Raw genomic sequence first — 25,204 nt, forward strand, 5'->3', positions numbered from 1 at the left:
TGAGCCACCGCGCCTGGCCAATTTTTTTGTATTTTTAGTAGAGACGGGGTTTCACTGTGTTAGCCAGGATGGTCTCGATCTCCTGATCTTGTGATCCACCCGCCTCAGCCTCCCAAAGTGCTGGGATCACAAGTGTGAGCCACCGCGCCTGGCCTAGAAATTTTTAATATGTAGTTTTTGATGATAAAATTCTGTTTTTAAATCTCTCTCTTTTCAGAATTTCACCCTTGTTCTTGAACGGTAGCTTAACAGATGCTGGTCAAGCAGTCTTCCTACTTTGGCCTCCCAATGTGCTGAGATTATAGGTATGAGCCACCACACCTGGCCCGATGATAGCATACCAGCAAAAACATTAACCTAGTTATATTTTATATAATAAAGATACTTAACAGCATTGCATTTGGTCCTGTCTTCCATTGCGGCCATTGTAAAGGCTGATGCCAGTGCTTTAGGAATGGCCTGGCTGAGAGGATGTGCAGGGACTTGCATGCATACACCGTGGCTGTTCTACCACAGGAGCAACTGGGGACCCTAGCGGCCCCCATACCTCAAGGAGAGCATTGGCATTTCTTTTTCCTATTGATTTTGGCTAGTAACTTGGAGCCATTTAGAAATTTATGTATTTCTTCAGTACAGAAAGGAAGTATACGTGAATGCAGAATACTACTTGTTTCTTATTAGTTCTTTTCATGGTTCTCTTTTTCCTTTCTAATAAGAAAACTCATGAAATGTTCCACATAATTTATTAGATTCTGACAGGAATTTTAAAGTCAAACTCAGTTGTTTACAGCCTAATGCAGAATGCCCTTTCAGCTTTATTGTGCTTTTTTTTTTTTTTTTTTTTGAGATGGAGCCTTGCTGTATTGCCCAGACTGGAGTGCAGTGGCATGATCTAGGCGCACCACAATCTCCACCTCCTGGGTTCAAGTGATTCTCCTGTCTCAGCCTCCCAAGTAGCTGGGATTACAGGTGCCTGCCATCATGCCTGGCTAGTTTTTTTTTGTGTTTTTAGTAGAGACGGGGTTTTACTATGTTGGCCAGGCTGATTTTGAACTCCTGACCTCAAGTGATCAGCCCACCTCGGACTCCTTAAAGTGCTAGGATTATAGGCGTGAGCCACCACGCCCGGCTGCTTTAATGTATTAATAAATAACTTTTTTTGTTTCTGTTTGTTTTGAGACAGAGTCTCTCGCTCTTTTGCCCAGGCTAGAGTGCAGTGGCATGATCTCAGCTCAGTGCAACCTCCAACTCCCAGGTTCAAGTGATTCTCCTGCCTCAGCCACCCAAGTAGCAGGGATTACAGGTGTGCACCACCATGCCCAGCTAATTTTTGTATTTTTAGTAGAGATAGGCTTTCATCATTTTGGCCAGGCTGGTCTGGAATGCCTGACCTCTAGTGATCCACCCACGTTGGCCTCCCAAAGTGCTGGGATTACAGGTGTGAGTCACCGTGCCCAGCCGTAAATAACTATTTTGAGTTATACTAGTACTGCTACTGCTAAGGCACAGTTTCTGAGAATGAGACTAATACTATCTAGAAACTTAAGGGTTTCTTCTTTAAACCAGCTAAAGAGTTCATTAATCTTTCTTTTTCACGTCTTTTCAATCTAGGAAGAACCAAGGTACCTTTTTTGTAGGCAAAGGGGAAGTATAAGACAGTGAAGTCCCCCAGCCCCTGTCCCTGGTACGTTACTTCCTGTGGGCTCACACAACAGGAAACAACTGGAGTGTAAAACAGACAAGACTTTTATTTACATCTTTTGTAAATAAGAGGTGAGGAGGAGAGAAGGCAGCTACCTTCTGGTCACAAAAACATCCCCAGCTTCTAAGTAGAGATCCAAAACATTTCTAGTATTAAACGTTGGAACAAATGTAAGCATACATTTTTTAAAGTCTGATTAAAAAGAAGACATAATTATTTACCCAGTTATTCCAGTTCAAGGTCGTGGGTGGCTGGACTCTATCTCAGCAGCTCAGGATGCAGGGCAGGAGCCAGCCCTGGACAGGATGCCATTCTTGTCACAGGGAGTACTCTCTCTTCCCTCCCCATACTCACTCATCCTAGGACAATTCAGACACCAGTTCCCCTAACATGCATATATTTGGGATGTGGGAGGAAACTGGAGTAACCATAGAAACCCCACGCAGACACAGGGAGAACATGCACACTCCATATAGTGGCCCAGCTGGGAATCAATTTTTTTTTCTCATCAACATTATAATGAAACAACATTAAATAATAGTGACATTATTTATGAACCTGCTGTTTAGTACTTTCCCTTAGAGGAACACAGGAGAAAACATAGTCACATAGCCATACCTTGCTACGAAAGAGACTGAGGAAGGCAGCACTGTACCTGACCAAAAGACAACTTCATCCCCAGGATGAAGGGAAGAATGTCATTAAGAAACAGCAGTCTCTGTTGCAGTAAGATAATTTTAGCATTTGTCTGTTGTTAAGAGGCTTGAGTATAATTTAGAGGTGAAACTACCGCCATACTATTTCTGAATTAAATATACTCAATTCTGACAGTTTTGGAGAAAGGGTAAGGTAGAGTTGCTACATGGAAATGCCTGTTTAAGTTATATTTGAAGTTAGTTTTGGCTGCATTTTCGCCTAGGTTTTAAGTATTTGAGGGATTGTGTTCACAAAATATTAAACAGGGTCACCAGACAAGAATCTTCTCAGAAATATTGCCAGAAGAGAAATAAATTTATCTTTGACGTAAGAATTTGCTTATAATAAGGTTAGTTTCTTTTTAATATGTAAAGAAAGTTGATTCTCATCGGAGGCTTCTGAAAGCAAGCTGTGTTATGAATTTGTAGATGTGAATACACACGTGCAGGATAAGACCACAGGCTGGGACTAGCTGGGCACCGTAGAGGATTCATCTCAGTGAGTAGGGAATGCTGATGGCAGTCAGCTGGTGCAGGTGGGGAGGGGCCCTCCTACACAGCCTCTTTTCCTGAACAATTCTGGATGGCCACTACGGTGTGAAAGGAGGAATACTAGGAGGTGCACAGTCATCACGCAGGGATGTGGGAGGGCAGCTAGGGATTTTCCAAAAATGCTAAATGGCAACAGGAATCAGTGGAGTAATGAATGGGATTTTGAGGTTTAGCAAAAGAGAACGAAGACCACATCAGTCACCAGTGTTCTAAATCTTTCACTTAAAGGATAGAGGTCAGTTAAACATTAAGAGTTCTGGTTAAAATTGGCCACAAAAACCTTAAATCTCGATGGCTAAGTGTGTTGGTTTTAAACTCTTATAGTACCTTTCACACTGTGTTGTAGTTAGTTGTTTATGTAATTGTCTCACTTAAGAAAAGGAAACATATTAGTGATTTTTCTACCCCATGATCTGTTATGGTGCCTAGTATGTCATACAGTCTCCGTGAGGAAGTAAATGAAGATAGTCTCTCTTGTCTTTGTAGCTTCAAATCTAAATGATTTGAATCTTAGTGAATAGATCATAGAAACTGTTTTTGTTAGTTCTGAGAGAGAAGTAGGAAAGGTAATACTTAGAAGCCCTCTGCTATGTATATACAGGCAATCCCAACGAAAGGCTTCTTGTTTAACTTACCGCTGTCTCTTGTAAGATCTGCTGCCTTCTGCGTTGTCATGGTAGAGCTCTCTCCTGACCCCTCTATACCTCCCAGTCTTTCTGAGCAAGGCAGGAACCTTGTGTGGTTGTGCCTGTGGTAGCTCTGCACCTATCCCCAGTGCTCATGCATTTCACCCATCTCTGCCCTTACTGAGGAGCCTTTGGGCCCACAGCAGCAAGCCGTAGAGAATGAGGGTGCTGGAAGTCCTAGATTCATTGCTGTGTCCCGGCCCCAGCCATTGCAGCTTTCTGCAGCAATGGAACTGTTCTGTGGCTGCCCCACTGAGTTCAGTGGCCTCTAGCCCCATGGGACCGCTCATCACTTGAAATGTGCTGAGCATTGCAGTTGGGAACATAATTTTTAATTTAATTCAACTAACTTAAGTATAAATAGCTACATATCACTAGTGGTTGCATATTGGACAACACAGTTCTAACCTACTGTTAGTGTCTTGTCATCTGTGTATGGGTTCAAGAGGTTTCTCTGAACTGATGTGGGAATCTAATAAACTGATGCTTGGGTTTGGGAACTGGGGTTTGGCAGTATTCTAAAAGCTTCATGTGAGCTAGTTTTTTATTACATGAGTTTAAATGCATTTAGGACATATCCTTTGACAGTTAATATAATCAGAAATTATTATATGATAAAGGTTAGTAATTATATTTTGTTTATGATGTGTAAGTTGTATTTGTTGTTTTATTCACATACAGGACAGTTGTATAGAGTTTGGGCTCAAAGAAGGTTTTTATGCCACTTGAGGCAAAACTACTCCTTATTAGAGTGCACATTGTACACCATTCCTAGACCCACAGATCATGGAGAGAGGCGACCTCATATTAAAAATGGGACAGCCTACAAGTCCCTGTTTGGTTTCCTAAGGCTTTAAATTTAGATATCTATAATAGGCTTTCCCTAACATCTTTGAACTTAGTGCGTTAGGTGTGTTCAGAGTCCTCTATCACAAAACCTGAAGTAGTTTGACTTCTAGATTAAATTAAAATGTGTTAAAGGCAGTGTTGCAGACTGTTTACCATGACCTTGTGTGCTTAAGCCTCATTTTTATTTTCTCAACTGCCAGGTGTCAATAAAGTTCTAACATATGGACAAATGTTACAAATTCATTATTACTCAAAATAAGTTTAAGAAAATCTAAACTGTATATATGCTAATTATTGGCCGTCAGGTGTTTTTTTTTTAAATGGAGTTGTCTTCACCTTTGAAGTAAAAGCAATACCTAGTATTCGTCTTTATTTTCAAAAAATATATACTTCCTCTCATTTTTCTTGAATCATACAACACTTTTTGGTTTATCTTTAGTTTTCTTATTTGTGACAGCAATGAATATGGTAAGTTTTTTAGTTCTGCCTGGCTCTGAGAAAAATAGATGTGTAACTGGGTTGACTAATAGCAGTTGACAGCCACACAGTCGGGGAGAGGATATTCCCTGCCCTGGTCTTTCCCTCAACCAAATACTGACATGGCCAGTTGCCTTCTTGAAATCCCTACTAGAAGGGCATGCATGTACACTTCGCCCAGCCTCACATGTCTAAAATAGAACTGTTGATGCCCACCCACCTTCCCGTTCTTGGTGCATAGCTTCAGCATTCCCTCACACCTCATGTCCAGTCACTCATCCCTGTTGCCTCTGTCCACAGTGGCCCCTGGATCTCACGACTTCTCACGACCTCTACTGTCCACCAACAAACCTCAGATCAGGCCATGCCTCCCTCTGCATTAAACAGTGAGACACACAGGGCATGTAGACCAGAAGCTGTCCAGACAGCAGTGCTTTCTAAGGCAGAACAGAAACTACCCCCTTCACATTCCAGGAACTTCATAAACAGTTTACTTAAACCTCTGCACCACTGCGTGGTAGTAGGAGTTCACATCCCCACTTAACAAGTAACCGGAGGCTCACAGGTGTTTTCAGCAAGTCCATCCTATGGCAGAGCCAGGATTCAAATTAAGAACTCTCTGAGGCTGGGCGCAGTGGCTCATGCCTGTAATCCCAGCGCTTTAGGAGGCTGAAGCGGGCAGATCACTTGAGGTCAGGAGTTCAAGACCAGCCTGTCTCTACTAAAATTACAAAAAATAGCCGGGTGTGGTAGTGCAGGCCTGTAATCCCAGCTACTTGGGAGACTGAGGCACGAGAATTGCTCGAAGCCTGGGTGGCAGAGGTTGCAGTGAGCTGAGATTGGGCCACTGCACTCTAGCCTGGGTGACAAAGCAAGACTCGGTCTCAAAAAAAAAAAACAAAACCTCTTTGATATGAAAATCAGTACTTGCTGTTATGGAATAGTGGCTTGAAAATGTAGATAGAGGCAGAAATGATCAAGAATACCGCCTTGTAGATTCCAGAGTGTGTCTTTTGTGTACTAATTTTGCTACTTCCCAGTAATGGTTGACATCAAGATCCTTAAAATGCAAAGACCCTGTGTTTTTAGGAGGCAAAATGAAAAGGAAGAACTTGTGTGGATACTTTTCCCCCTTCATATCCAACTGTCAAAATAGATAATGATGGTTCTGTAAAGGTAAGGAAGGGAAGTTACAAACAAAAGTGGCCAGAGACAGAAATGTAAAACCAGTAGTTGTATGAATTAACTGATGGGTAAAACCAGAAAGTAGTATATCATAGAAGCTGAGATAATTTTAGAATGTAATGAACATAATAATAGCAGAATAAGAAAGAATGAGAACTGAGACCAGTTTTGGATTTAGCAGAGGAGGAATTCATTGGTTTAGGTACTACTAGCAGTCAGATTAGAGAACAAGGGATTTAAAATGTTTGAATTATAGTATCATGACATGATGTCTATGGTTTTGTTCATAACGCCAGCCAACTTACAGTTATGGATGAAGAAGTCATCCCTGTTTCTTGATACTTTATATTCAGTTTGTTATATGTGATATATTATGTGATTCTGAAAAGATACCTGTATTTCCCTTTTCTCCTTGATCCTTTTATGTGTCTCCTGACATTCCTTAATGTCGTCAGAGGCATTATTTCGTATTACTAGCACACGAGTGACACCTAGTGGCCAAAACATCTGAGTAAGTAAGTAACCAAAGTACTAGGAAAAGAGCTGTTCTTTCTAACCTATTTTCTTGGCCAGAGCCTTGCGGTTCTTCATAATAATGATCAGTTTAATTTTGTTGCCTGACTTAAAGAACATTGCTGTGATTTCCATAAATTAACCTTTTTTACCTAGGGCAAATCACGTAAATTTATCTGTTGTTTTTTTTCTCCCCCTAATGTGAAACTGAGATAAGCGAATGAGTCCCTTGAGCAAAAAAGTCTATTTTTAAAAATAGTCAACTTTTTTTTTAATTTTTTTTATTTTTTATTATACTTTAAGTTCCAGGGTACATGTGCATAACGTGCAGGTTTGTTACATATATATACTTGTGCCATGTTGGTGTGCTGCACCCATCAACTCGTCAGCACCCCTCAATTCATCATTTATTAAAAAAAAAAAAATGTAAAAATAGTCAACTTTTAGGATAAACCTAAGGGATTTATTTCTGTAACTTGTAAGGTATATCCTGAATCATTTACTAATCAGGCTAGCTATTTTCTCTACAAATACAGTATTACCCAGTTGGAACTGATGTTTATAACCTTCAAGCAATATCTGAAAAAGGACAGTTTTTTAAATACATTATGATTTACAAAGAGGGAATATTTTAGAAGAGTTTTCAATAATAAGGGTAAAAGGAAAAACCAAAAGGATTTCTATTTAAACCAACTTGTATTCGTGTTTTCTGTACATATCTAGAAAATGATTTGTCCCATCCTTCCTGTGAATATACTGGTAAATTAAAGCATTATTATACTTGTTTCCTTCCTAAATAATATATGGAAGGTTAAATAATTCACAGTGCTTTTATGTTCTTGCAAGTTTGTCATTATATTAATTGATTTGGTGGTATTATTTGTTAATACGCTTCTTTTTATATTTCAGAAAAGATGTTGGTTTAAAGCGATTTTTTCCTAAGAGTTTACTGGATTCTGTCAAGGTAATTAGAGTCTCCTTTATCATAATAAAATAACAAAATTATGCCAAGACCTTTTCCCCAGTGATAACTTGCTTTTGGTTTCAAAGTAAAGTGTAGTTTCCTTCCTTCCATGTAAAATACATAATTTAAAAAACTGACATTTTTTCTAGTCACATAGGTTTTTAGTATAGCTTTCTCCCATAAAACGTTGTTTTACTTCTTGATTGTGTTTGATACTCCGCTACGCATAAAACTAAAAAAGTTACGTGCACAGTTATTCCTGTCATCTGGGTCTCTACAGGCTCAAATATTTTGACATGCAGAAGAAAATGAGCAATATGTAAAATAATTGTGGTGGTGGTGGAATCATTAATATTGTGTGTATATGTGTGTGTATGTGCACGCACATGCTTGCGTGTTAGTGCATTTTGAAGGTCTGTCTTTTGTTTTAACTCTTTGGATGCTTCCCCATATTAATAGTTTTGGCAGAGCCTCAGTTCTTGTCCTTCCCATATCCAGCATGCAGAGCACCTTGGAGTGAGGTGGGAGGACTCTGAACTGTGATTCCCCCAGCTAATCCAGAGCACACATCAAGATTTTCAAGCGCAGCAGGGGACACAAACTTTAGGGTTAAGACAGAGTCTGGCCTAGATGAGCTCTGCCGTTTTCTAGCCTCAGGGTCTGAGGTCTGGTTTCTTATTTCTACAGTGAAGAAAATAGTATTTTGTAGGGTTGATGTGAATATTTAACAGATTAGTAAATATATTACTTAACCACAGTACCTGTCACATAGCAACAGTGGATGTTACTGCTCTTACTTTTTATTATTTCAGAGATCATATTCTACATCCCATCAGCGAAGCCCAAGCAGGAGAAGACATACGTTATGAGAAAATGTAGCTAACTTTGGATAAATTGCTTCATTTTTTGGTATTTCAGTATGAACATCTGTAAAATGGGGATAAAATCCATTTCTAACACATGAGATTAATATGAGGATTAAATCTTAGACCAAAAGAGAGAACTGTCAATGTCATGTTGATTATCATTGAGTCAGAGTGTTGGTATAATTTATCAGATGCAATCTGTGACCAAAGCTCTGTATTCAGATATCTGGGTCCTGCTCTCTGTCAAACCCATCCAGAATAGGACTGTAAGGATTAGTCACTGGTTCCCTGACTCCAGAAAGTAACAGTATCTCTTCCTCTCTCACATAGCTTCTTGATAATCTCATGGGAAAAAATATAAAAGTGTTGACTTTAAAATATAAAGCGTTCTACAAATGCAATAAGACATGCATTTAAGGATAGTACAGGAAAAATATACTCTATTTCAGGCTCTTTTTCTAGTGATGCTACTCAACTTTTTCAGTGTTCCTTCAAGTTTCCTGATCTATTAGTGAAATACTACAGTGAGTTGTTAGGGAACAGAGCACACTCAATTTAGTGTGGTTGAGGCTAGGACTACAGATCTAGACACTGTCCCAGTCTACAGGTAGCCCGCAGACCATTGGCATGAGTGGGTTGAGTCAGATTTGAAAGAGAACAAAGAGTTTTAAATGAAGCTTGGCACAGTGGAAGGGGAATGAGAGAGAATGACAGAATTATGTCCTTTGGGAGAGTTATTATGTGTGGGTGGCCCATACTCTTGGAGTTGGGAGAATGGGAGATACAGTTTGACCTGGAATGTTTTTGGTGTGGGAGCCGAGAAGGCATGGGAAGACCCGTAAGTGGAAGGGATGCTGCTGTGCATAAACTTGCTGGGTGTTGCAGTGAGGAGGATAGTGGAGACATTCAAATAAGTGTAAGCTACAGTTTTAGTGAATTTACATTGTTATTGGATAGAAGAGTACCCTACGCAATGTTCTATTGATGGTTATATCACATTAGTAGTATTGGTCAGTGGTTTTCAGTTACGAAGCACTGGGTAGCCTCAGAATTATTGCAAAGTCTCCTTAAATCTGTATGTGTATAAACAATTAGGAAAAGTTTGACTCTTGTCATTTAGGAGTCCAATACATTTCTCGATTTTTAAAGGATCCCCATGCTCAAAACAGGGAACCACAGGTACAGGTCACAGGTGACAGGTGCCATGCTGTGAGTGTAGCCAGAGTGAGACAGATGCCCAGAGAGATTCGGTAGAGGACTGGCCCTGTCTCCTCCATGACTAGTCCTTCTGAACCTCTGCTTCAGTGTTCCCTCTCCTGTTCTTTTCTCACCATGTGAAGTGGAAATGGCAAATACTCTCTTCTATCTTGGGACCTAGTTTAGTACCTTAACTTTTAATTCTACTTTCTCTTTCCTTTTTTTTTTTTGCCTCCATCGCCCAGGCTGGAGTGCAATGGCACGATCTCAACTCGCTGCAACCTCCTCTTCCCGGGTTCAAGCAATTCTCCTGCCTCAGTCTCCCAAGCAGCTGGGACTACAGGTGTCCACCACCATGCCTTGCTAATTTTTGTGTTTTTAGTAGACATGAGGTTTCACTATGTTGGTTGGGCTGGTCTCGAACGCCTGACCTCAAGTGATCCGCCCACCTCGGCCTCCCAGAGTGCTGGGATTACAGGCGTGAGCCACCGTGCCTGGCCTCAATTTTTAATTCTATCGTTTGTTACTTGATTGTATTTTATCTGCCTTCCTCCACTCTATTTTAAGATTCTTGAGGGCAAAAACAGTATCTGTTGCCATCTCCACTCTACACCCTTTGACATAGTACCTGGCATGTAGTAACATTTGGTAAATCCTACTTAATGAATGAATAACACCAATATGATGAGTAAAATCAGGGAGACACTTTCTGGACACTGAGTACAATGTGAACAAAAGGTATGAAGACAGGATTAAGTAAGACTCTGTAGAAGATAATAGAATTGAAAAGCTAGAAAGTTTCTTTCCTTGGGTATGCCTTCTTTACTGCTCTCCATCCCCACCCCGCTAAAGAAAACCCCTCCTCTGCAGGGGATTTGTGCAGGTATCTTAGAATATGTTTCCAGGCTATCCTTTAGGCTTCCATTGCCCTGGCCTTTGCTGCTGACTCCCATGTGCTTTTTTTTCCTGCCATCTTGAGCTGTATCTAGCTATCAGGTGACTCCTGGTAGCCAGAGAGGGCTAACACCCTAGAAACAGTGAGCCCTCTGTGTTTCTAGGCTCTCGAGGAAACAGAGGTCAGACAGGATGGGGTTTTGGCTGAGTAGAGTCAATATGCGATGTTTGTGGACTGTCACTTGATGTGGGCTTAAATGCTCAGATAGGAGTTGAGGAGGATTGGGGACTCACTGCAGGGTGTGCAGAGTGTGCAGTATGATCTCTTTTTGGATTTTAGAATATAAATCTGACAGCAACATGGAGCGCAGATTGAAAGCAAAAAGACCAGAACTGAAAAGAGTTGAGAGGTGATTAAGGAAGATAAGATATGCAGTGATCAGGGCCTGGATGGAATGGCTTCTGCAAGAATGGGAGGGAAGGATGACTAGGGGGACTTGAGAAAACTTTTTTTTTTTTTTTTGAGAGACGGGGTCTCACTCCATTGCCCAGGCTGGAGTGCAATGGCATGATCTTGGCTTGCTGCAGCCTCGGCCACTCAGGTTCAAGCAATTCTCCTGCCTCAGCCACCTGAGTAGCTGAGATTACAGGCATGGATCATCATGCCCAGCTAATTTTTTTTGTTTTTTCTGTAGAAACATGGTTTTACCATGTTGCCCTGGCTAGTCTCGAAGTCCTGAGCTTAAGCCACCCATCTCCACCTCCCAGAGTGCTGGGATTGCAGATGTGAGCCATCACACCCAACCCAGAAAAATAACAGATGTGCTTTTTGAGCAATTCAATTGTTGCTGATTTTGATGTAAATAGAATTAATTTTTAGCTCCTGTTAGCTGTGGATTCATCAGATTCTTGGAGTGGCTCATAAATAAGGTTCTTAGAACTGGTTTCTCACATACCCTTTTTAATAAGGGAATCAGTGTAATTATATGTACCCAATAATGTGTATTTGGCTTAGAAATTCATATCCTTAGCCCAAAATTTTTTTCACATTTGACATAAATTCTTTGAACATTGCACTGATTGCCATGAAACTTCTATGGAATATGGTACCAATATATGCCCATGGGGGTAACAACTATAATACAAATTAGGTAGTGCCTAGATAGTTCCTTCTTCAAAGCTATTGCCAGTGAAACTTCAGCTAACTAGAAATTCACACCAGTTTCATGTTTCTTCTGAAATAGCTCTATAGAATGGCTAGGTCAGTTAACGTTGGCTTTTCCATACACAGGCTACATTTGTTTCTCCAGTAATTATTTTGTTTTACCTACTTTTTTTCCCCTTCTATTTATATTTGTAGAGGATTATTTATAATAACATTCACACTGAATTGTTGAAAGATTGCTTTATTATCTTTAGTGAAACTTGGATTAGCTATGTTTTATGCCAAAAATGGAATCTGGGATATATGTGCCTCAATTACTAAGAATAATTTGCAAGTATTTTAATTTCTATCTCATTGATGTTAGTAGTTTTAAAGACACATTTGAAAAATCACTGTACCAGTAAAACTGTCAAACCCAAATTAAGGGACATTCTACAGAATTCTGATGATTACTCTTGAAAAATATCAGTGTCATGAAAGATAAGACCCAGAAGCTGTAACAGCTGGAGGAGGCTGAGGAGACAAGATATGTAAATGCAGTGTGGAATCTGGAGCGGTGAAAGAACATTAGTGGACAAACTAGTGAAATTGGAATCACTTCTGTAGTTCAGTGAATGTTGTCCTACCGGTGGGTACCAAGGGTGCTCCCCGTTCTGGCATTGCAGCTCTACTCTGAGCTTACATTAGGCAGCAAATCAAAATAGGCAAATTTTAATTTATTGCAGTATAATTCACAGTAGAAACCTAATTTCAGAACTAGAAATGTTAAGAGATCAATAGCTATCAGTTTTTTTAGTATCTGATTCTCAAGTAATAATGTGGTTTCCTAGAATACTACCAGGAACACATGATTTTATTCTTGGAGAAAGTAGTCATTATTTTCATTTCTAGGATGAGCAGGTGACTATTTTAAGCTTAACATTTTCGCCAAGCACAGAAATGCATAGCTTGGTACGGTATTCAGCAGTGAATTCCTGCTATCTACAGTGTGCCAGGACCTGAGTTGGGGATGCTGGGAGGGAGTGGAACCTGGCTCCTGCTTACAGATCTTATCATCTGATGTGGGCCCTGTAGATAGGAGTAAGAAGAAGCTGTCTTCATGCACTTAGCATTTGGTGTTTGGGTTGATAAGTTATTCCTTAAAAACTCTCTTATTGCAGACTTTCCTTGGCATTGCCTTACACCCTTTGCATCTGGGAAGCCCTAGGAATCTATTAGCATCTGATAATCATTAGGTTGACTAACAGGAAATTATTTTTGTAGCTCAACATGGATGAATAGCAACAGTTTCTTATGTTTCATTCTAGTAATACCACTTCATTTTGAAAACGTATCACATTCTTAGTAAATTTACCACTATACATAAATTGGTTTAAAATAAAATAGTGTGCATAGATAGATGCTTTGTTTCCAAAATCCAGGTAACACAAGCAGGTGTTCAAACTTGAAATGAAATGCAGAACAGTCTTGTTTACTTATACAGGTTCTGCAAGTGTGTTGATTAATATCCAGAGATTCTACGCAGTTAGATTTTGTGGAGTTTTTTTCTTCACTGAGTAATTAGGAAGGAACTAATGCATTCTAAGATATCCTTCTCATAAAAACTAATTTTGGAGTTTCTTTCAGACAGCAAAGATTTTCTAGTTTCTGTCCAGCACTGAACACTATAGGTTTAGAACTCATAGTCCTCTTTGGCAGTCACATTTAAGTACAGACCGTAAGAACTTGGGTATATTCCTGCCAAAGGTGCCAACAATTTCCGTTGGCGGAGAATGAGAGAGTTGTTTCTGTGTCCATAGGAAACTAACTCTGAATGATATCATTTTCCTTTATACTCCAGCTGTTTGAGCTTATTGGTTTGTTGTGTTGTATGTTGCTCTCACTTCTTGGTTCCCAGCTTGTTAATATGTAGGATTAGCAAGGTAACACTGCCTACAGAAAAAGCAGCACGTTTTCCCACATTCAGCTGAATGAGACAAATACAGTAAAATTAGAGTCCAGACTGTCTGTCTCTTAACATTGCATAGTTATTACTTTCAAACACATTTGCCCCAGTTACTCGCAAATTTTCCAGCAGGTTAAATTATCAGAGAGAGCAGTTGAGTTCTTCACCACCACACACATTGCATGTCTAAGAGTTTGGGATGAGAAAATGAGGATCAAACCAAATTGACTCACTTTATTTAGCATAGGGTTGATGGCTTCAATCCCTGTTGTAGAAGAACAGCACACAACTTCTTTTAAGTTTCTTAGTCATCAGGAGATGCTGTTGCCAAGAGAAACAAGGAAGGCTTGAATTTAAAGGAGACAGAGGGTAGAGAGTTGTTGGGTTACATTTGAAGAATGTTATGGGTGTAAAGTCTAACAGGACTTAGCTACTGGTCTAATGTGAGAGGAGGAAGAAGAAAGTACAGGGCCTGGCCTTGGATTTCTGCCCCGTACACATAAGTGCTCTCTACTGCTACTAGTCAAGAGACAGAATATTGAAACAGAATCTGAATTGGGTGAGACTGCCAATGATGCATTCAGCTGTGTGAGTGGTGAAATAGAAGTGCCTTGAGACTATGGAGGTCAAAGGGAAGGGGTATAGGAAAGAGTAAGTTCAGAGTGATAGAGTTGGAACTAAGTCAGATGTAGTATATGTTAGGGTCCAGTTAGGTAGGGCCAATAAGCCACCACAGCTGGAATCTCAGTGCTCTTAGTGGCAGGTTTTAGATGTCTGTGGAACTGTCAGGTAGGCAAGTATGTATACATACATATATATGAGCATTTGAAGCTCAAGAGCAGATTCCATTTCCTTGACTTCTGTATCTGTTACTTCATAGAATATTTTAGGTTAATTTTAAAAAGCATTGAACAATTGAGCAGATGTCAGTATATAATATTATTGCCAATAGTTTATATATAAACCAGCAGCTGGTTGAGAATTAGGTCCAAAGCAGAGAATTGACTTTTTTTCTGGATCTATTTTATGTAGTTTTTGATCACTGCATCTCAGTATTTACCTGAGTTGAAATATTCCTCTTAGAGTCATGAATGAATATATCAACATTTGGTTAATGTTAATAGAAATGTTTTGTCATTGTGTTCTGGTCCCTGTGCTCAGTTGACAACTGTTCCTTGCAACTGCTACCATATTCCAATTTGTTGTATCATACACTTAAAGAGATTTATGATATTCCAAGGCTTTTGCTGGACTTATTTTCTATTAATACTTGTAGATGGGAGACATTTCTTACACTCAGAGCATTTGTACATTGAGGCAGCATGTTCTGTGATAGAAGTTTGAAACTAAAGAAGTCTGAACTATCTTCCCACTTACTTACTAGAAAGTGAAATCTAATTTATGACAGGATAGAAGCAGATTTTATTCATTCATATTATCTGAGAGTTTGCCAGAATCCAAGTTGTTATGGCAGAGACATATAATTATTCATTGTAAAGCACAACATCGAGTTTTAGCTACGGGCTACACTCTTTTCTTTGGGGTAACAAGGCAGCGCATGCTCCCTTCTTACCAACGTGGATCTTACTTAAGTGCCATGTCTAAAAATATATTCAAAACAGTATGAGACCCATAGGGATGTGGTGGTGGTTTGTTCCTGGTTTCTTCTATCAAGCAGAGCATCTTAGAAAAGGAGGTGTTTGAATTGGTCGCATAGCAAGTAAAAAGAAATCAAGCAGTTCTGGATTAGAATCACGATTCTTCTACCCCCTCATTGGTACCCAATGTTTCATAGGCTCTGTTTGCTCAGTAATATATGAAAAATAGTGTCTTCCTTGCAAGGGTCATTGTGAAGACTTTGTTTATTTTCACAGAAGGGCCTACAGATGTCTTTTCTGGCATCATTTTTTGGTGTGTGTGTGTGTTTGTTTTAGTAAGTGCCTAATAGCACTATATGCACAGAATTATACTGTTCCTCCTGTAGCCATGAGTGAAGATCAGAATGCTCTTTTTCCAGCTGTACTCTGAATTTATTGAATACCTGTTCTGATTATGCAGTGTATGCCAAGTGCCAAGCACAGAGTAGAATTTCCTTAGTGCATTTGTTCTGGGTCCAAAGTGTAGCGGGCCTGCTTCTTAGAGACTGCTTTATATTCAGCAAACTGCCAGGCTACTATATTGTTAGTTTATAAGGAGAAAAACATCTCGTAGGTGGCTCTAAGCAGTACTCACATCTCCATGTCCAGTCTGCGTGCTCTGTTGTAGAGTCTGTCCTACACAAGTGATCATAAGCAGAGAATGTTTGGAAAGCCTGGAGTCAAACCAAGAATATGCTGCTCAGACTTTTGTTTATAGAGCACCTGAGGCTGACCAACTCACTCTCTGTGTGATACATTTTATAGTCAAGCCTTGCTAACCGTGAACCCATTTTATTGCTCTTCAGTTTAAGTTCTGTGAAGCTGTAATTAATCCTTTTCAAAACAGCTTTAATTCTCTTATTCCACTCTGTCATACTCACCTGTCAAAACCTCAGCCCTGGTTAAAACCAGGTATTGATCAGCTTACTTGGCTTTGGCCTTCTCTTTTGTCTTCATTTTATTTGCAGGTGACATCCAGTCCCATGTATTTAAATACAGCTGGTCGCTCTGAAATTTCTACCAACAGTGCTGCCCTCTCCTGAGCTCCAAACTTATATCCAAATGTCTCCTTGATGGTTCATGTTGGAAGACTTTACCATCAAACACATGTACAGAATTAACATGACTTTATTTTTTTTACCACGCCTGCCTCTTACGTTTGCCTATTTGTTCCATCTGAAACTCTAGTTTTCCTGGATTCTTCACTTTCCGATTGTCTTGCATATAATATCCAAATGTCCCAAAAGTGCCCATTTCTCTTGTTCACCACTACGTTGGGGTCCATGCCACTAGTGTTTCTTCTTGGTCTGTTACAGTGACCTGACTGGTCTTTCTGCTTTCACTCCTACACACTCCCCCAACCCTCTGTGTGCAAGAGCAGAGCGAACTTTTTAAAATAAAAGTCACATGCCTTAGGTAATCCTCCCATGTCCCACTCTCTTGGCTCATTGAATTCCTGTCTTCAGGAATCTTGTCCTCTGCCTTACCTCAGCCTCTCACTCTGGTCTTACTCATTTCCAGTAATCGAACCCCCTCCCTAATTGTGTGTATCCTTCTCTGACCACAGCTCCTGTCTTTCCAGCTCACTTTTTGTAGTATCCCAGATCCAGTAATCCTTGGATCCCACTAGGACCTTCAAGCCACTACAGACAGGCTGTCACCTCCATGACCCACCAAAGTATGCCATGCCCTTCTAGTTCACCATGTACCTGACTTAGCAGCCACACTTCAACCTGGACCCCTGACTACTCCCCATCTCCCTGACCCACTGAGATTAGCAGGTTACCTAATCCATCTTCCCTGTCTGCTGGGCCAGCCAGGACCTCCCCTTGAACTCCACTGGGCCCTTACTGGCCTGCTTGAGAGCTCCACTTAGATTTCTTGTATTCTTCTGACATTCTTTCTGACCTTTACCCACCAACCTGTTCCTCTCACAATTTTTGTCATTTCAGTTTAATGGCAGCTATTAACTATCAGCATATCCTGTTGGTTCTATGTTTAAAATAAATCCATTGGAGTCTAATTACTCTTAAAAAAAAAAAAAGCTAGGATCTGACTACTTTTCACCCTCTTTCTGGTTCTGTACTTGTGCCAACTGTTTCCTCCTGCCTGTATTATTTAGGCTGCCCCAACTTGGTTTCTCCTGCTCCTTTCATACTGTTCACAACACAGTGGCCAGAGTATCCCTGTTAAAACCTCATTCAGGCCGGGTGCGGTGGCTCATGCCTGTAATCCCAGCACTTTGGGAGGCCAAGGTAGGTGGATCACTTGAGGTCAGGAGTTCAAGACCAGCCTGACCAACCTGATGAAACCCTGTCTCTACTAAAAATAAAAAGTTAGCCGGGTGTGGTGGTGTACACCTGTAATCCCAACTACTCAGGGAGGCTGGGGTAGGAGAATCGCTTGAGCCTGGGAGGCAGAGGTTGCAGTGAGCTGAGATCACGCCACTGCACTCCAGTCTGGGGAACAGAGTGAGACCCTATATCAAAAAAAAAACAAAAACCTAAGTCAGATAATGTCACTCCTCTGCTCAAAGTCTCCTGAGGACTTGGCAACTCATCAGGGTCAAAGTCAAGTTGTTACCATGACCTGCATTCTCTTGCCCCTCTTCCTTACACCTCATCATGTTCCCTTTATCCATGGCCTCCTCAGGCTGCTTCACACACCAAGGACTGGGGGTTTGCTGCTTGGAAAGCATTTCCCTCCACTATGCAGATTTCCATGTGTATAAGTAGAAAACTCAAATAAGCAAAAAAGGACCGGAAGACCACCTATCATCTTACTTCATGATAAAAGCGAAAACATCGTTGCTTTAAGTCATGCGTGGATACATTGCTGTGTGCTCACCAGGACCCACACCTGTGCTCTTGCCTTTTAAAGGCATCTGTACTCTACGCTGACTGTTTTGTCATCTTTTTTCGTGTAACAATGTAATATGAGTTTTAATGCCAGTAAATTAGTTCTCCAAAACAGTTCTTGAGGCTGCATAGAATATTGGTTGAGAAGGTAGATACACCATAATTTATGTAACCAGGCTCTATATTACTGTAAACAGTTGGGCAGTGAATCTTTTTGTTCCTGAATCTTTGCATGTATCTCAAAGAATAATGTCCTGGAATTTTATTTTCTGGATCAAGCATTGTGGTTTTTTAAAAGTTTTTGATTTGTGCTGTCCTTCAGAAAGATACACTGTTTTTTCCCTCCTAACAGTAGAATGTGCGAGCACCTTTATACCTTTTGCCTGGTCTTTTCTGAGTCATGTGCACGTATAGTACAAACTTCTATTTAAGAAATAAAACTCTGTACATGAACTTTACAGGTAAAAATGGTTAAAATGGTAAATTTTGTGTTATATACATTTTGCCACAATTAAAAGAAAGAAAGCTCTGATAAATACATTTATGGTTATTTGACAAGTATACTTTTTGGCAGTAATATGAATGTAGGTGTTAGTATGTAGTTGGTAGGAGAGAAATCTTACTATTATTGTTTTGGTCTTCACTCGTTGCTGAGTTTTTCAAGATTTTTGGTAATTTTGTCATGCAGGCCAAAACACTAAGAAAATTGATCCAACAAACATTTAGACAATTCGCCAACCTTAATAGAGAAGAAAGTATTCTGAAATTCTTTGAGATCCTCTCTCCAGTCTACAGATTTGATAAGGAATGCTTCAAGTGTGCTCTTGGTGTAAGTATGGAAATGTGGGAAATAGTGGACTAGTTTGATTTTACTTTTTCTTATCTCTTACTATATATCTAAATTTCTGATGAAAAAAATGCTAACTTGTCCCATTTTTTCAATGAAATGATATTATGTCATTTACCGTGTGAAAAATAGAAAAAGAAAATAATAAGAGAATAAAATCACCTGTTTAAAAACAGCATGCCTATTTTCATAATTAGATTTTTTTTATTTTATGCCTGTGATTTGTTAATTGTTACCTAAGGGCTAGTTTACCTATTTAGATAATCATCCCAGAGAAACCCTTGGCATCAGGCATGTTGAAATAAGCACAGTGCATCTTTGTGTAGGCTTAACAGATCCTGGGTCAATTATAGATATTTTAAATATTTTATCTTATTTGGTTAGATAGATTAATAGCAAACCAAACCAGCCCCTGCTTTGGTCCTTTAACATACCCACGGCTCTTTATCTAAAGTATTCCTTTTTTTTCCTTCTGCCACCTCTGTTCTCACTTGTTTCACCTTCAAAAGTCAAGCTGGATTATTTCAGTGGAATTGGCAATCGGCCCAGAAGAAGGGATCAGTTACTTGACGGACAAGGGCTGCAATGTAAGTCTGCTCTGACCTTTCGGGAACTTGGCTTTAGACAAAGAAGAATCAAATTAAGGAAATGGGGCATTCTTTTGGAAAAGATCATTTTACAATTAAATTTTCCTATTGCACTGCATTTATTATTCAACAGAGTGGAGCACAAGTAAGATAAAGTCCAGGCGCTGTTGAAATACCTCGGAATTACTTAGTTTTGGAAGGAAAGGAATCATACAAATCTTACATGTGTTAGTGAGACCTGAATGGGGTTGTTACTGTTTATCTGGAGAAGTATTAAATGCTAATTTTTAAAATTAAGTTCTGTATATGATTTGGGTATATTTGTACTGACATCCTCTGAAACAGCCTCTTCAGGTTATTTTCAGGAAAAAATTATTATACATTCACAATTCTCTTGAAAGCCTTATTAGCCTTATTTACCTTGAGGAAAAAATGTCCATCAGATGGAAACTCACACTTCTACCCTAGACCTCACTTCTTTTGTTACTTTCCTAGCAGAAGGGCTGACCATCTCCTGTGTGATCCTTCTCATTCTTCCCACAAGTCTTACTGAGAACCTGCTTGGTGCCAGGCAGTCTAGAGGTTTGAGATACAATAAGGAACAAAACAGAGAGAAGTCCTTTGTCTTATATAGCTTATAGTCGAGTACACAAAATAAATATGGAATACATCTGTGTCATACAACAGTAAGTACTGAGATGAAAAGTAGAACAGTGTAAGGGTGGGCGTACTGAGAAGGGCATGCTCCCATTTAGGTGAGTGTTCAAGGAACATGATTCTAGGGGGTTCTCAGGCCTTGCACTAGTAACAGTTCTTTTCCACTTACACAGTTTAGTGATTTGAACTTTTTACTTAATTTATTCATACCTTGACCTGTACATATAATTTTCTATACATATATAAATGTGCCAAACCATGTCTCACCTGCTTTTTTCCAAGTGTGCTCTGGTTTCCATTCCCACTCTACTCACCACCTGCCTCTACCATTTCTCTCTTCTTTTCTCTTCAGCCTTCTCTGTAACCCCCCACCCCCTGCCCATGCTTAACATGTAAGTGACTTAGTAATCTTCTATGTTTTTCCCCATATTCCTGTTTTGTTATTCAGAAAGGGGGTCATCATCAGGCACGTTGTCCTACTTGGTTATTTCACTCTGTGAACCTGGTAGAAATTTTTCAACCCCCCCCCCTTTCTTTGCCCCTTCCTCTCTGGGGGCCAGATGGGATTCTGTGAAGGGCAATTACTTTGCTTTTAGATTTCTGCCCCAAGACAATGACATAATAAATACTTGTTTATATGTATCTATGTGCTGCTGCTTTTTCTCCTTATGGAAGAGATGTCCAAGGATGGAAGTGCAGGGTTCATTCAAATAGTTGTAATTTTAAAAGAAGCTGTTGGATTGCTTTTTCAGAAAAGCTAGAAAACTTCCTATTGTCACTGGCAGTGTATGAGAGTACTATTTTCGCACTCATTGGATAGCAGTTCTAATAGCTCTTTTAATTTTTCCATTTAATAGGTGTAAAGTTATTCTTGTAACTTTTTTGCTCGCTTAGATGTAAAGCAAGGACCTAGTAACTTTAAACATGTTTTCATGTCTTGGCCATTTCTCTTCTCACCTCTGTGAATTAACTGAATTAAGTATAAGTATATCATATCATATACTTTGCCTTTTTTACCAACACAATTGTCCTTTTAAATTAGTAAATCTCTTCACACATCAGGGAAGTCAGTGTGTTTTCCTGTTATCTTTTTTTATAATTTTTTTCCCCCAAATCTTGTGTTGGCTGTTGACTTTAAACAGACCAGCCTACCTTGTCCCACACCCTAAGGATGACCACTGTCCTGACTTCTACCATCACTGATTAAATCTCATTAAATGCTGCTGTGTCAGCTGGATATTTGCAGAGGAAAACAGAATACATTTTTGTGAAATTTTGTGAAAGTGGGGTTTGTTTGATATTATGTTTCAGGACTTCTTTTATACCCTTCAATAAGATCTCAATCTTTTTCATGTAGGTCTTCCATATTAAACAAATTAATAACTATTTTACAGTTTTGGGCCTTATTTTGAATGACTTTTTGGGTGTTTTTTTTTTTTGCCACTTACAATTTAAAATTTATATTGTGAGCATAAAAGGATATTCTTGGTTATTGTATATCATGTAGTCTGCAACCTTATTATTAATTAAATAAGTTTTTTATTAGAGTTTTGGATTTTATAAGTATATAATAATCAACAAAAGAATAATTTTACCTTTCACCTTACACAATTTTTTCTTTAGTCACAAGGAGCTCAAAGATCATGTTTAATAACAGGGCAGTAGACAATATTCCTATTTTGTTTTAGATTTTAATTTATCAATTAAAAGTGTGTCATTATTTGGGATTGTTTTTGTTGTTGAGTTTTAATAACATGTCTTTAATATTTTGATCTTTTGCTTAGAATTTTCTTCATGAGTAGCTCCTGAATTTAATTGAAGACCCTTTTAGCGTCTATTGATATGATCCTTTTTTCTCTTTTAATTTATTATTATAGTAGATGATGTTAATAGTTATAGTAATATTGAGCCAATTAATAATATACAATATTCTTGTAAAATATTGAGTTATATTTGTAGAATTTTTACACCTATTTGTGAGATTAATCTAGACTTTTCTTTTTTATGTTAGCTTTGTAAGACATGGTGTTACAGTTATATTAATTTCATTAGGTGAATTGGAATCTTTTGGTGATTTTTTTTTTAAACTTTTTAAGCTCAGGGGTTCATGTGCAGGTTTGTTATATAGGTAACCTCGTGTCACACAGTTTATCGTGCAGATTATTTTGTCCAAACCCAGGTATTAATCCTAGTACCGATGAGTTATTTTTCTCAATCCCCTCCCTGCTCTTAGCCTCCACCCTCTGGTAGGCCCCAGTGTCTGTTGTTGCCCTCTGTGTGTCCTTGTGTTCTCATCTTTTAGCTTCCCTTATAAGTGGGAGCTAAAAGATGCAGTATTTAGTTTTCTATTCCTGTGTTATTTTGCTAAAGATAATGGCCTCCAGGTCCATCCATGTTCCTGCAAAGGACATGATCTCATTCTTTTTTTTCTTTTTTTTTGGCTGCATAATATTCCATGGTGTGCATGTACCACATTTTCTTTATCCAGTCTACCATTGATGGGCATTTAGGTTGATTCCATGTCTTGGCTTTTGTAAATAGCGCTGCATTGAATGTACATGTATATGTGTCTTTATAAAAGAACAATGTGTATTCCTTTGGGTATATATCCAGTAATGAGATTGCTGGGTTGAATGATACTTCTGTTTTTAGGTGTTGAGGAATTGCCACACTGTCTTATTATTTTATGTATTATTGTGAGGTACGTTCCTTCAATGCCTAGTTCATTGAGGTATTTTAACATGAAGGGATGTTTAATTTTATTGAAAGCCTTTTCTGCATCAGTCAAGATGATCCTGTGGTTTTTGTTTTTAGTTCTGTTTATGTGATGAATCCCATTTATTGATTTGTGTATGTTGACCCAACCTTGCATCCCAGAAATAAAGCCTACTTGATCATGGTGGATTAGCTTTTTGATGCGTCACTGCTGGGTTTGGTTTGCTAGTATTTTGTTGAGAATTTTTGCATCTATGTTCATCAGTGACGTTGGCCTGATGTTTTCTATTTTTGTTGTGTCTCTGCCAGGTTTTGGTGTCAGAATAAACCTGGCCTCATAGAATGAGTTAGAGAGGAGTCCCTCCTTTTCAGTTTATTGAAATAGTTGTGGTAAGAATGGTACTAGCTCATCTTTAGAATTCAGCTGTGAATCCATGTGGTGCTGAGCTTTACCGGGTTGGTAGGCTATTTATTATTGATTCAATTTCAGAGCTCTTTATTGATCTGTTCAGGGATTCAGTTTCTTCCTGGCTCAGTCTTGGGAGGGTTTATATGTCCAGGAATTTATCCATAGCTTCTAGATTTTCTAGTTTATGTGCCTAGAGGTCTTCCTGATATTCTGTGATAGTTATTTGTATTTCTGTGGGTTGATGGTAATATCCGCTTTATCATTTCTAGTTGTGTTTACTTATGTCTTCTCCTCTATTAATCTAGGTAGCAGTCTATTTTATTAATTAAAAAAAAAAAAAAAAAACTCTTGGACTTATTTTGGTTTAGCAACAGGCAGGAATGGTTTTTCCCATCTCACTCTCCTTCAGTTCATCCTGATTTTGGTTAGTTCTTGTCTTCTTCTAATTTTGGGTTTGGTTTGCTCCTGGTTCTCTAGTTCTTTTTTTGTGATGTTGTTAAACTGAGATCTAACTTTTTGATGTGAGCATTTAGTGCTACAGATTTACCTGTTAACACTGCCTTACCTGTGTCCCAGAGATTCTGGTACACTCTCTCTTGGTTCTCATTCATTTCAAGTCACTTCTTGATTTCTGCCTTAATTTGATTATTTAACCAAAAGTCATTTGGGAGCAGGTTGTTGAATCTCCGTATAATTGTGTGGTTTTGAGCAAATTTCTTAGTCTTGATTTCTAATTTGGCTGTGCTGTGCTCTGAGAGAATGGTTGTTATGATTTCACTTATTTTGCATTTGCTGAACAGTGTTTTGTGTTCAATTATATAATTGATGTTAGAGTATGTGCCATATGGTGATGAGATGAATACGTATTTTATTGCTTTGGGGTGGAGAGTTCTGTAGATGTCTATCAGGTCCATTTGATCCAATGTTGAATTCAAATCATGAATATGTTTGTTAATTTCCTGTCTCAGTGATCTACGTAATTTTGTCAGTGAGGTGTTGAAGTCTCCCACTATTATTGCCTAGGAGTCTCAGTCTCTTTGAAAGTCTCTAAGAATTTGGTTTATTATTATGAGTGCTGCTGTTTGGTTTTTTCATATATTTAGGATAGTTAGGTCTTCTTGTTGAATTGAATCCTTTACCATTATGTACTGACCTTCTTTGTCTTTTTTATCTGTGTTGGTTTAAAGTCTGCTCTGTCTGAAATTAAGATTGTAACCCCTGGTTTTTTCTACTTTCCATTTGAATGATAGATTTTTCTTTTTTTTTTTTTTCCAACCAAGTACAAAGGCAGCTTTTGCTTTATTCTCGAGATGCAGGGGGAAGGGGTGGTGCAGCCTGTCTGCCTCCAGTCCGGGGCTCTCCAAGCCTGAGGGGCACCCCCAGGCAGCCTAGTTCACACATGCAAATCCTGAGGAGGCTGGGGGCCTCTCCTTTCCAGTCAGCCCACCACCTCACTGGGGTCCAGGTTGTGGATCGCCACCAAGTCCTCTCCAGGCCACATGGCCCAAGGTCTTCCACTGCTGCTCACGGGACTTGGCTTCTAGACCCCTTCTAATCACCTTCCTCAGTTCACTCAGAAGAGAAGCCCGTGCTCCAGATGGTGTGGGGCACAGAACGGGCTCTGGGACTTCTTAGTGGACACTCTGCAAGACCCCTCCGTTCCTGCAGTCTTGCTCTCTCTCAGTCACTGGGGAAACAGGTGCCCCCCAAAAGCTCCCCGTTCCCACACCTCAGAGTGGAAGCCACCAGAACAGCTGCTTCCCATTCCTCCCACCTTTCCCTCCCCTTCCCTCCCATCCATCCC

General features: G+C 39.4%; 1 protein-coding gene and 1 pseudogene across 2 annotated transcripts in view; one reads left to right on the plus strand and one right to left on the minus strand.

Moving 5' to 3' along the window:
* PTK2 (protein tyrosine kinase 2) overlaps positions 1-25,204 on the plus strand; it is a 309,021-nt gene that overhangs the window by 113,860 nt on the left and 169,957 nt on the right. Inside the window, exons 9-11 of the mRNA XM_011938127.1 lie at positions 7,569-7,623; positions 18,874-19,014; positions 19,542-19,619. Of these exons, the coding sequence (XP_011793517.1) occupies positions 7,569-7,623; positions 18,874-19,014; positions 19,542-19,619 (274 nt within the window). The remainder of the gene's footprint in view (positions 1-7,568; positions 7,624-18,873; positions 19,015-19,541; positions 19,620-25,204) is intronic.
* LOC105509086 overlaps positions 24,852-25,204 on the minus strand; it is a 3,413-nt pseudogene continuing 3,060 nt past the window's right edge. The window contains exon 2 of the transcript XR_001001385.1: positions 24,852-24,959. The product of XR_001001385.1 is annotated as a PDZ domain-containing protein 4 pseudogene (transcript). The remainder of the gene's footprint in view (positions 24,960-25,204) is intronic.

This window comes from Colobus angolensis, unplaced genomic scaffold, assembly GCF_000951035.1.
Source record: "Colobus angolensis palliatus isolate OR3802 unplaced genomic scaffold, Cang.pa_1.0 Scaffold17, whole genome shotgun sequence".
NCBI classification, from domain to species: Eukaryota; Metazoa; Chordata; class Mammalia; order Primates; family Cercopithecidae; genus Colobus; species Colobus angolensis.